Source organism: Micromesistius poutassou (assembly GCF_964030765.1).
Source record: "Micromesistius poutassou genome assembly, chromosome: 5".
NCBI classification, from domain to species: domain Eukaryota; kingdom Metazoa; phylum Chordata; class Actinopteri; order Gadiformes; family Gadidae; genus Micromesistius; species Micromesistius poutassou.
In genome coordinates this window covers 17,174,067-17,187,373 of record NC_140275.1, presented here as the reverse complement: position 1 = coordinate 17,187,373, position 13,307 = coordinate 17,174,067, and the positions used below count along the sequence as shown (strand labels likewise).

General features: G+C 42.8%; 1 protein-coding gene across 1 annotated transcript in view; it reads left to right on the top strand.

The window, feature by feature from the left end:
• The window catches only part of grid2 (glutamate receptor, ionotropic, delta 2), a gene marked incomplete at both ends in the record, with an annotated part of 386,320 nt that overhangs the window by 264,410 nt on the left and 108,603 nt on the right, over positions 1–13,307 (top strand). The window contains 2 exons of the mRNA XM_084468194.1: positions 2,507–2,560; positions 10,600–10,773. Coding sequence (XP_084324320.1) covers positions 2,507–2,560; positions 10,600–10,773 — 228 coding nt within the window. The remainder of the gene's footprint in view (positions 1–2,506; positions 2,561–10,599; positions 10,774–13,307) is intronic.

Here is a 13,307-nt window from a genome sequence, read left to right as displayed (position 1 = left end):
CAAGAGTAGGCCCTATTTGACTAATTGGCCTGATCTGACTAATTGGCTTTGCATCCTTTCCTTCTGCCCTTGTAGTCCAAGACATGCTGCCCATTTTATTCCCATAATTATCCCTCCCTGCTATTTTGTAGTTCACCAAAACACCCTGAAACAACTTGATTCTCACATACTTATGCCACCATACACCACTAACAGTGCAAGCAGGCCAATGGCCGGTCCTTCCTCCCTCCCTATATATATATATATATATATATATAATGCAGAAGGAGTGCATCGAGTACAATCATCCATTAAGTGCTACATCTTCTATGTACGTCGCAATCTACCTAATCTAAATCTTTAGCTAATCTAATCTAACGCAAATAGATTCAATTACAGTCTCTACTTTCTCCCCCCCCTCCTCCGTCCCTTGTCTGTCCGTCCTCACGCATACATATACCCACACACACACCGCCCCCCCGCCATGCCGTCTCCGCGCTCTGTTTCCATGGCGGCCGTGCCTCCACCTCAGCCAGGGGCTGGTTTACGGTAATGATTGAGCTTTATGGCGGCTCGGCGGAGAGATTAAAAGCGTGGCATTAGCCGCGCGCCGGTGCCCGCTCCAGCTGTGGCCGTTTGTTCAATGGCTACGCCGCGTGTTTTACGACTCCCAGGCTCCTAAGTCAACTGACTTAGGAGCCTGGGAGCGTAAAACATACCGGCACCGCAGCGCCCCCTTGCACCAATAGGAAGCGTCATGCTGCAGCGTCAACAGGAAGACCCAGCCATGCAAACTTGTCACCTTTCGGCGAAAAAGCTATTTTTTATGCTTAATACTATATAGTGTAGACAAGTGCTGCTATGTGGTATACTTCGGGTGTGTGTGTGTGTGTGTGTGTGTGTGTGTGTGTGTGTGTGTGTGTGTGTGTGTGTGTGTGTGTGTGTGTGTGTGTACATGTGTACAGGAACAGGACTTAATTCAATATCACATGGTAGTTTGTCTCGGGGGTCAGAGGTCAGAGAGACATTGTGCACTAAGGTGCATGTTCAGAGTGTCTGCTGACGCTATTGGACTATTGTCTGGTTCTCTAGACAGTAGGGGTCATTGCCATGCAGTGTGTTTTCATTAATTAGCAGGGTAGGAGTCCGCCTTGGTAATTGTTTTGCTGTGCCTGCTGACCCCATGTTAACCTCTGAGTCGAGGTATCCTTGTTGTTCCATTATTCAATGTTGCTCATTGTCATTTTTCCATGTTTTAATGTAAATATATATATATATTATATATATAATAGGCTACAGAGTTGCAGTGCAATGTCAGACGTTCATTTACTATAGATGTCCACGTTATGAAGCTCAATGCCCTTCTTTGATATTGTAAAGTCTGTAAAAATCTAAACCGTATGTCTTCTCCTTTTAGGGCTAAATTCAGTCCCCTAATATGATGGCATCTTAAAACCTAGAGTGAAAAGAATTAACAAATACTTGAGATTTTTAAAGAGATGACTCTCGCTATTAAATAAGGTGTTATTCTTCTCTGCAAGAAGAGAATGAAATAAACTGTGTGATTAAGCAGCCGGAACCAAGTAATGGTTTCCTCAGCACGGTGTGTCACGGTGTGTTTAAACAGTACCAACACTGAGAGGACAGTGTTCTGGATGTACGAGGTGTTGCGCCGGTGTTCTGATGTTCTCGAGGGGCTGCATGAGTGAGCGCGTTGATGTGCTAAAGGACAAAAGATCAGAGGGAAGCAGAGGACACGGGTACAGGTGAAGTAGGAGGCAATTCACCGGCAGCCCTGTGATACGTGTCGATACAAGAAGCTGCACGGCAGAGAGGGAGAGAGACAGAGGAGGGCGGGAGAGAGAGGGAGAGAAGTGAGATAAGGGAGAGCTACTGACACTAATTGGAGCGGAAGGAATTACAATTTTGAGAAGTTAAATGGCAAATATGCAGATTTATTTTCTGCACGGCTGAAAAGTCAACTGTGTTCGTTTCTCGCCTGCTATTCTCTGAAAAGCTTTAAAGTGGTGAGATGTAGATCAAAACGGCACGTGATCTGGTGATTAACTGTGTATACCATTTATATCTGGATTGCACAGGCGTTCCTTGGAAACCGACTGAAACCAACAACATTGCTCCACAACATATTCAGCAGAAACAGTCTTCAGAATGTATAGAAATGTGTTCAATGTGGTATTTTAGGTAGATGTTGCTGTGTTTTGTCTGTAGATGTGTATACATATGATCATGCATTCTTTGTGTCGTGTATGGGAGTGTGTGTGTGTTTGTGTCAGTGTGTGCGTGTGTGTGTGTGTGTGTGTGTTTGAGTGTGTGTGCGCTTGTGTCGTTGTCGGTGTACAGGCATGTGTGTACCTGTGTCTCTTGGTGTCTCTCTGGTTTTCTTCTGCATCCTCGATGAATAGCTGTAAAATTAAATGTTATGCAGTATTGTGTGCTGTCTAATCCTGTGTGCTGTTGCGCTGTCCTCTGCCTTTGCACTAATTAGTCATCCTTTGTCTCGTTGCAGGTGGTGGAGACCAACCTGGTGGCCTTTGACTGTCATTGGATCCTAATTAACGAGGTGGGTGCCATGGAAATTGGTGGAATTCAATAAACGGCTTATTTCAAAGGATCCGATCAGAAAAAAATAAATGCATGAATCCATGACCGCTAATTCCCCTTGTCTGTGAAATAACAATTCCCTTTATTTATTAATTGTGTTGCAACACTGTGTCCTGGGAATGAGTCACAGAGTAATTCAATGCCATGGCTAATAGCCGATACTGACTTTTTAATTATCTCTTGTCTTATCTTTTGCATGGAATTATATCCCTGTGCACTATACCAAAAACACCACTTCAAAATTTGAAAATATAGCACGCATAACATATAACAATATGTGGGCCACTGAGAAAACAAGCATTGTCAGCGATAATTGACTCTGTTATGCAAATGCCGTGTGTATACGAGTGAGTATGGGCACGCTTTTTATAGATCAAAACATTAGATCAATGGAGGGGAAAAGGGACCACCACAGCTTCTAGAGTGTGTCTTCATAGCCTCCAGAAACCACCAGCATGTCACAGTAGGGGAGTTCCCTCTCTCTCACACACACAAACACACACACAAACACACACACACACACACACACACACACACACACACACACACACACACACACACAGAAACACACGCAGAATCACAGACTCACTCACACACACAAAGGAAATGGTGTGTGTCTTTGTCCATCCATCTATTATCCTTACAAAATATAATAGATTATAATAAGCCATAATCAGAAGATGCTTGACATGGCCTCTCGTTGCGGGTCTGAAGTTACCAAAGTGCCCTTGAGCCAAACAGGCATTGTGCCTTGTTCAATTTAAAAATGTTCAAAGGTGAAGCCCTCCTTTTGTTCTTCTTTTGTTCTTCTGCATTTTGTTCTTTCTTTGTCTTTATATATTTATTAATCTCTCTTTCTTGCCTTCTTTCATTCTCTCTCGCTCTCTCTCTCTTTTGCCCATGCACAATACCCTCATTCAGTGAGCTGCCGTTGACACCCACTGCCAGTGTTACACTCCTGAAAAGGGAGAAATTATCACGTTTTTACTCTTTCAAAAACATAACATTTTACAAAGACACAGGCCTGAGCACAAATTAACTAAGCACCTCTCAAAACCTTCACAGTGAACAGTGCATAAAACACATCACAGAAATCGAAATATAAAATTAATATGCAAAAGGATGTTACAAAATGTACATATGCGACTTCACAGTGAGCTCCAGCTAACAAGTGGGTCTTCGCTCTCACACACACACACACACACACACACACACACACACACACACACACACACACGCAACTACACTCCACAAACACTCAAACTATCCCCTAAACACTCTCCATACTCCTGACATGCCACCAACTCACCGCGGTCAAGCCTACAAGGTTTATACATGAACAACGTACCTGAAAAGGGGGAGAAATGATCACGAGAGTCATACGGTATTTCCTCAATCGTAACTTTATTTTTATGAGGAAGATAGATTTCCCCAGGTACGTGGGCTGAGACAAATGTAATCGATCTCATGCTACCAGATCTAATCACTCTGCTAATCACGCAGTAAAAATTACCCAATAATAATCACAGATAAAAAAAAACAATATAACTAAGTTAATATAATTATATAATATAATTAAGTTAACTTAAAACTAATCAACTTGTCACACCAGTTAGCGTTCCACATACGCGTGGACGGGTCATTCCCAGGCAAAAGGAAGTGGTGCTTGCCCTCCCTCCCTCCCTCCCTCCCTCCCTCCCTCAGACGCCATACAAATGGATGAGAGTCAACAGTATTTGACATTTGCACCATTTTCTATGCTGGATCTTTGAAGGGAATGAGTATTCTCCTATGTGTACAAACTCTCCCCCTCTCTCTCTCTCCCTCCCCCTGTGGTTTATTATGGATGAACGGGTAACTGTACGGTTGTTGCAACTCTGCTTTATCTTCAGCCACCAGTCAGATATCCCCCGCTGACAGAGAGTTCACAGTTCATAATTGATCATCCTCCCTTCACCCATTTTCTCTGCTCTGCTCAGACTGGGGTGGGATGGGGGGGGCTGTCAACAAGGAGGGGGTGGTAAGGAGCAGAGGAAAGGAGAATGAGAGCGAGAGAGAGAGAGAGAGAGAGAGAGAGAGAGAGAGAGAGAGAGAGAGAGAGAGAGAGAGGTTACAGAAATGAGATGGGGATGAGTGCTAATCAGAGCACATTTGCAGGAAACTCTTTCTCTCTTGGGCTCTCTCTCTCTTTCTTTCTCTATTGGGCTCTCTCTCTCTCTCTGTCCCCCTCTCTTTCTCAATCCCTTGGGCTCTATCTCTCTTTCCATCTTTCTCTTGGGGTCTCCCTTTTTCTCTCACTTGGGCGCTCTCTGTATTCCTTGGCACTCTCTCTTTCTGGTTTGGTCTCTCTCTGTCCCTCCCCATATTTGGGCTAAGCTTTACTTATGGCGCACGATTGCTCCCCAGGTAGCATTGCCGTGCATGCGTCCGGTTTTCTCCCCTAACGTCCTGTGGCGCTCCATTCTGTAAGGAGAGCCTGACAAATGCATCAAGACAGGAGCCAGTATTGGTCTCATTATTAATGCATGTATTCAAACTCAATGTCTTGTAGGGGTCCTTTAAAGTTAGGATGCGTGTACTTTGTGGACTCAGACCAGATTATGACGTGAAAGTGGTGTATCTGGAAAGGGGGCTGAATGCATAATATTCATTGATATCACAGCTTAACATTTGCCGTTGAAAACTGGCAGACTGTGAATCATTTTTATCCCTGCATAACGTCCTACTGTGGGACTATTTCAAATTATGGTTATAACTAAGGCTATTAAAGCTTTCAAAGCAATAACTTGGCACTTTCACCAGACACAACACATTTGGCACCAGTAGGGGTATGTGAAGGTCCTGCTTGCAGAGTCTATCGCCATTTTTCTGTAAGCCCCTTGCCATATCCCCCTTGGCTTTTACAAGACTACTTATTTTGTTTATGAGGCTGCAGTACAGCAGAACAGTATGTTTTACCAAGAAACTTTGTCAGCATTATTTCCCTATAATGTATTATCCAGTGTGTGTGTGTGTGTGTGTGTGTTTGCAAGCACATGTGATAAGAACCTATTCTGCTCAATACATTCAATTACATCACTAACATAGTTATATTTTTATCAGTGTCGTTCCCAGTGAGGGTACATGGTGTCATTATTGTACTATTATTATGCAAGGCAGAGTTCACCGTCCTCCTTTGGTTCACACACATACAAATTACAAGATACAGTCCCGTTAACCACAGGGATGTTCAGAGATGATCAAAGCAACAGGGACCACAGGACAGCATTCTGGACTCTGGAAGGCAGGCGGTGTAACAGTCTGTTATGTGTGTGCTGTTGGCTGCATAGACAGTACCTTTGAGCAGGGGAGAAACATTGCCATTGCTGGCCTTTTCAGCGATAAAGCAGACAATAACAGCTACACATAATCATGTTGTTCTTTGATATGGATGCATATAAATAAAATAACATTAAAAAGCAGTCTCAACACAAAACACAAATTTATCTTAATCTGCATAATGACAGCACCAGTGATAATCACTTAGTTTTGTTTAATTTTGTTTTATAACTTTTTCGGAAACATTTGCATGAGTTTCAATCAAACTATAACCACATGATGAAATCAGATGAATCTTCATTTTCGTATAATCATCCAAGCAAATCAAATGTTCAAATCAAATAGCATCCTAATGTGAAATCACTTTGCTTTGTAATGAGCAGTGAATAAAATGGCGGGGCTATTCGCTTCATTGTGTATCAGTTGTCTTTCTTTGTGAAAGAAACAAAATGATCATCATTCATCGACTAACACATTATTTAACTATATGTCAATATATTAATAACTTTGTTGTTGTCTCTCTCACATACTCGCCCTCTTCACCCTTCACCGTTGCCTCTCTTTAACATCCCAGTGGCTCATCTTTTTGCCTCTCTCACCCTGCCCTTTCTCTTGCTTTAAAAAAAAAACCTGCACTGAAACTTTGCCACTCAGTTTGAGGTCATTATTTCCAGCACCCTGACACTAATAGTGGCTGACATATGACAGAGTAAATGATGCCTCTTCAAAAACAAATTAAAATGGAGGCTCCCGGGTGACCTGCTGTCTGGGGCCTCCTGATGTACAGGGACACAGAGAGAGAGGGGGGGGGGGGGGGAGGGAGGGAGAGGGACAGAGAGAGAGAGAGAGAGGGACACAGAGAGAGAGAGAGAGAGAGAGAGAGAGAGAGAGAGAGAGAGAGAGAGAGAGAGGGACAGAGAGAGAGAGAGAGAGAGAGAGAGAGAGAGAGAGAGAGCAAGGGCCAGGGGGTGTGAGAAAATGTGAGAGATTAGGATGAATAATAAAAGGTCTGTAGAGGTTCTTCATGAAAATGGGGATTAAATAGATTAAATACAAACATAATAAAAAAGACAGTGACAAGGGGAGATAGTATTTTAAAGAAGTACAAATACATGTATCTAGTTATTTATTTTTATTTTGTATTTGATATATTATTTTATTGTTCCTTTGAATTGGACCGATGGGAAACCTATGGTGAGCTGAGAATGTGATAGGGTAGGAACATGGGGGCAGAAGGGGACAGAGAATGAATGAGATCGCTCTTCACCCGCATCTAGAGATGGAGAGACGGGGCGAGCTGGTGTCCCTGAGGAGAACTTGGAGGGAGGAGAAGGAGGGGCTGCTTAAAAGGGACTAGGCAGAGCGATGACTTGCTCTGCTTTCATGCAGAATTGCGGTCTAAATAGGAGGATTTAGTGGTCTTAGACATGGGAACACAGGGGAGATTATAAATACATTCGGAAGCCAAATTTGTATTCTCCTGACCTAAAAACACACAACTGTACAAACATGTAAGGTTCAAAGCTGTGGGTAACTTTGTGGAACGGTTGGCATCATCATAGAGTCTGTGATGCGAAGGTTGTTGATATTCCAGCAGGATTTGATTACAAATGTGTTGTTTACAAATGTCTTAAATGTTTCACTTTGAGTATTATTAAAGGGCCGCTATTTTGCCCCCAGATGTGAGAGTGATTACTCATTACAGGCTGATTCAAATGCTGACACGCCATCCATAGAGAGTGTCCACCTAGATTTTAGGATGGATAGATAAGTCTACCAGTTGGTGTAGTCCACTGGGCAGGCAGGTAAATTGATCTATCTATTTAGCATACATAGGGGTGGACCCTCCCACTTGTGATGTCACTATGTCACAGAGGGCAGGCACGATTTTGAAAAGGGCTTCTAGTGGCAAATCACGCCTTTTGGTAAATTAGGGGCCCTTTAATATCGTAGCAAAGATGGCTAGGTTAGCCAGTCAGCAATCCAAGAACAGCACTGCAAACATATTGGCTTTTATCGAATACCAACACAATGTCAGTAACCCAGCATTGCACAGCACAAAAAGTTCCTGATCCATGCTAAAGTCCCACTCTGGATGCCAAGCACTTTTCCTTATCCTGACATAACACTGTCCTCAGTGGACGGTTATAAAAACACACCGTTTTTTTGTTTGAACTCTTGCAGCCAAAATCCACCAATGGAACAAAAGCGTGTGTCAGCTGGTTCCTGCAACAAGCGGTAATATCTGAGTGCTCCCGTCTGACATGTGCTGAAATGCACTGAAAGGTTGTCAGTAAGAAGCCTGTGTGGTAACTCACTGGTGACACAGCTTGCACTAGAAAGGAGTTCTTATAGCTGGTATGGCTTCAATATCGAACCACATTTCCCCCTCCAGGGCCGCGATCGTCAGCCCTGGGTTTGTCGATGTACGAGAGTAAGAGTAAGAGTGTCTGTGTGTGTGTGTGTGTGTGTGTGTGTGTGTGTGTGTGTGTGTGTGTGTGTGTGTGTGTGTGTGTGTGTGTGTGTGTGTGTGTGTGTGTGTGTGTGTGTGTGTGGGTGTGTGTGTGTGTGTGGTAGAGAACACAGACCATGGAAGTCACACAAGGTGACACGTCTCTGGATTAATTCGTCCTCTGTCAGACAGAGAGAAACGGGGGGATGAAACAGGGAGCGATACAATGAGGGGGAGCCAGATAACTTCTCGTTATTCTCAAGGATCCCATGCTTGCCTGTGTGTGTGCATGCGCGCGCGTGTGTGCATATGCATGCGCGCGCGTGTACTTTTGTTTCGGGAGGGTGGTGGGGGGGATCCTTTTTGGCAATATTTTTTTCTGCGTGCCCTTGACCTCCTGCTGTGAATCTTAATTCTGTTTTTGGCCCACTGTTTCAGGCTTTTTGAACAGTTTTCGACCCTGTAAGCTTTTTGAGCTTTCAATCCTCTTCAGGCATTTTTATCATGGTACTTTCTTCGTTTTATGAGGACCTCTGCAGGGGCGTGTTGCCCCGGCGTGAAGATATGCCATGCTGTATGTTTACAATTTGGGATTTTTATGGAGATGTTTATAGTTCTTTGAAGTCAATTTGCTGCCTTCTGAAGGTTCAAATTGAAATTCAACTGGTGCACGATAAAAAAAAAAAAAAATAGTCCAAATATCTTTTTCATGTTTCAACCCCAGTGTGCACTCAAAGTTACTAGCGTCTATCTCTTAGATGAAAATATTAATGTCCAGGTCTGTGGGTTTGTAGTATGATATGACTTCTGAGCGGCTCTGTATACCTTTTTTCAGTTATCCTCTGACTTATCTTTACATTTCACACCTCGCTACCCCCATTGCATCGGTGAAGCATCACTTCAGAACTGACATCCTGTATTCTCACTTGAAATGGAGAAATCTTGAAATGGAGAAATCTAATTCTCCATTATTTTACACAACTGTATCAACCTCCGTAAAGACTGCTAGAGCATATCAAAGCAACAGTAGATTGATTTGATATGTTTACTCTGAAAAAGTAAACACGGCCCATTACAGCAGGTACATTCATATTTCTTCTGTATAAAAACATAAAGGCATGTCTATGAACATGCCATCGTTATTCTGTGTAGTAACGTTGGATTGACATATGTAATTCTGTTTAAGGTTGCGGCTGTTGTTCTGGCAAAATTACAGGAAATGACTTCACACAAACAATGACGTTGGTTACAGGCAAACATTTACAAATTACAACACAAACACACATACACACACACTGCCAGTGTCCCAAATGCAGGCATAAGCAATGGATATCACAGGGCATCTGAATCGGAAGCAGTGTTACAATCACCAGAGACAATAAATGTCAGCTCTCATCTCATCACCACATGACCCTCTGCAGAGAGAGGGAGAAAGAGAGATTGTGGTAGAGGTAGGGAAGCAGAGTTTGAGAGAGAGGTAGAGAAGCAGAGTTTGAGAGATGCAGAGTTTGAGAGAGAGAGGTAGAGAAGCAGAGTTTGCGACAGAGGGAGAGATAGATATAGAGGTAGTTAAGCAAAATTTGAGAGAGTAAGGGGGAGATATATGTTAGAGATGCAGCGTTTGAGAGACAGGGAGGGATAGATTTAGAGGCAGAGAGGCAGAGTTTGAGAGAGAGAGAGGGAGAGATAGTGGTAGAGAAGCAGAGTTTGAGAGAGAGAGGGAGAGATAGTGGTAGAGAAGCAGAGTTTGAGAGAGAGGGAGTAAGGGTACTAGAAGTGGAGCGGAATGGAGAGCAAAGGAGAGAGTATGTCCTCGGGCTAAAATTAGCCCCGATTCCTCCCACAAGCGTTACAAGGACACACACACACACACACACACACACACCTACATATGTTCTCATATGTTTCTCTTCCCTTTCTGTCCACATACATCTATGAGGCAGCATTTAACCTTCACTCTGGGTATGGTCAATGTGCACACCCTATACGCACCCTTCAGTAAGATCCCTAACCCAGACCTGGACAACCATTAATTATACCTGTGTTCACTGTAGGTTGTTTTGCACAAAATTGAAAAAAAAAAGTGCTCAATCACTAATTAGTAATCGGAGAATGATTGTCCTACAAACCACTGTATCTATCAAAAAAACTAAAAACTGAAATCCCGTTTTGTGTTTCCCCCTTTTACCCCAACCCATCCTCCGAATACGTCTCCCCCCGTCTTGCAGGAGATCTCTGACTACGACCTGCAGGACCTGGTGATGAAGTCCATCGGACGGCTGACAGTGGTGAGGCAGACGTTCCCCATGCCCCCCAACGCCACCCAGCGCTGTGTCAAACACAACCACCGCATCAACGGGGCGCTCTGCGACCCCAAGAATGCCAAGTCCCAGCAGCTGGAGGTGAGCACAGGGGAGACAGACGTCTGATACGATTTGCATTGAAATGTTCATAACATTTCACATGCAAGGGCATGTGAAGTGTTGATGACTCAGTCCACAGGCTGAGTCATCATTGTGTGTTACCTCATTCTGGATAGATAGGGACTTAATTACATTTATTTACAAGAAAACCTTTGGAGATTGCCACTTTAATGTTATATGTTGCTTCCTATAAAATGTACAAATAGCACTAAGAATGCATCTTCAGGAATAGTTTGAAATGGGTTGCATTAAGTGGTTGTTCACCGCTCTGTTGAACCAACTAACGATTTGATGTTCAAGGGCAATTGCTAAAAGATTGCAGTGATAAAATAAAATAATATAATGCTAAAAGCACAAGGGAGACGAACTCAGAAAATATGATTTAGATTTTGTACGTCCAAAAAGACTTCAGTAGTAAACAGACAGAGCAAAGAAAATGCAGCCCCACTACATTCACTATTTCAGTTCTATTTGGGGTCGTGCTACAAACATCAACCGAAATTTGGACTCTGTGTGCCTTGGGCTAAAGTTAACCATCGCAAAGGCAGACCTCAACTATATGTGTAGCACAAACAGGAGGCAAGTCTCGATAGGTGTTTGTGCTGTTTGTTGATAAAAGTAAAGCCACATCCAGAAGTATCCCTCAGACAAAATCAACCGTCCTGGTATTTTCCAGTTAGAGTACTTTGGTGTGGGTGGTTCAAACTTTGAATCCTTCCACAGTACTCTGAGTTTGAAACTTCTGTTTCTTGTGGATAAGACCAGGGAGCCCTAAGATCGCTTACCTGAAACTGTAACCCAATGCTGCGGCTGGCACTCATGTTGCCCCATTCTTTGTTTTGGGAATAGAGAACTTTCTAATTATGCAAGGCTTGTTGATTTGATTTGTCGCCACAGTCATGCCTCTCAGGCTTTGTAGACAAAACATGATAATTTGATTAAGAGAAATGAGTCCCACCCTGAGTGTATTCATCTGAGACCACATATTTTGAGTGAAAATGTACAAAAAAGAATAGAATATATAAATAGATAAACGCATTGCCCTGGTTCCCCTGTTTGACACTATATTTTTCTTCTTCTTTATATTTATTTATTTGTTGATGCCTCCCCCCCAAGGGATCATAAGTATACAATTATCTTTTTTTTCTCGCGTTTTTGTGTGTGCATCACAGCGATGCCGTCAGAGGCAGCGGAGAGGCAATAACACAAGGAAAAAAACTTGTATTTATCTGTCAAGATGAAATAGAAAATTGAATTAATGCATTGTTGATTTATGTGGATGCGCAACACCCTAGAGGAAAATATTTTGTGAAATAATTATGAATGATCAACATGGAACGTAATCCTTTCTGTTGACATGGACAGTTTATTTTCTATGGATTTGTGTCATGTAAATTAACTAGTCATATATATTTTTCTGAAACTAATTATTTAATTTCAATGTATGGGACTGATTCATTTATGAGTGAGAAAGCCATAGGAAAGGAGGGGAAACTAATACATATTTTGATTGAAAGGGAGGGAGAAAAAGAGAGAGAGAGAGAGAGAGAGGGATTGCATCATGGTCAGAAAGTGAAAGTGAAACAGTAGGAGTCACAAAGTCAGCTGGAAGGTAGGATGGACAAAATAGAGACACAGACAGCAAGAGAGAGAGAGAGAGAGAGAAGGACAGTGTTCCGAGAGAACCACAGAAAAAGCACAATTTCACACTGCAATGAAGCATGTCAGCCCAACCTGGCTACACACTCACACATACACATACACACACCCACGTGCTGCATTTGATCCTCCACGCATATTCTGAGACAGTGCTTGTTCACCTATTGGAGCATTAGACATAGGAACAGACACATAGACACAAAGCACGTATTCATCAGTGGTAGACCATTCACAAACACGTTCACATCCTTTCACACAATGACAACCCGTTGCAAGGCAACACACACTTCATTTGCCTTTTGAAAAGTTGGCATACAGTGACTCTGTCAAAGGTAGGTTATATCATTCCAGTAAGAAGCTTGCCCCTCATGGCCCAACCTGAGTGCATACCTCAGCTTCTCAGAAATCGCTCTGTCTCGCTTGCTAGTAAAGCCCAATGATTATTTTCTGTATTAGCCACTTCTTCTCAAGCACCCTGAGGCAGAGACAACCTCCGCTCGGAAGACGTGAGAGCACACACTTGGTAGACATTTGGTGAATAGCTGGGAAAAAGGAAGGAGACCTTGGATGTTTTGAAAGGGTTCCAAACATCCAAGGTGTCACTGTTGGTGAAAAGTGTTTGTCAAAAAAAGTTTGTCAAAACTTAAAACCAAAAGAAACCGACGGACTGTTGCTAGGTGACCTTCAGTGTAAACCATTTTAATCAACTCAATAATGTGGCATGCAAAGCGTGATATTTATGTTTGCAATCAGCGGTGAAATTGTTCATAATTGTCTCCTCAAATTGTCTTTGCCTTTCTGTTTTCGACATGGCTTTTAGCACTCTAGATGTTTCAAATCGTCACCAAGGAAAT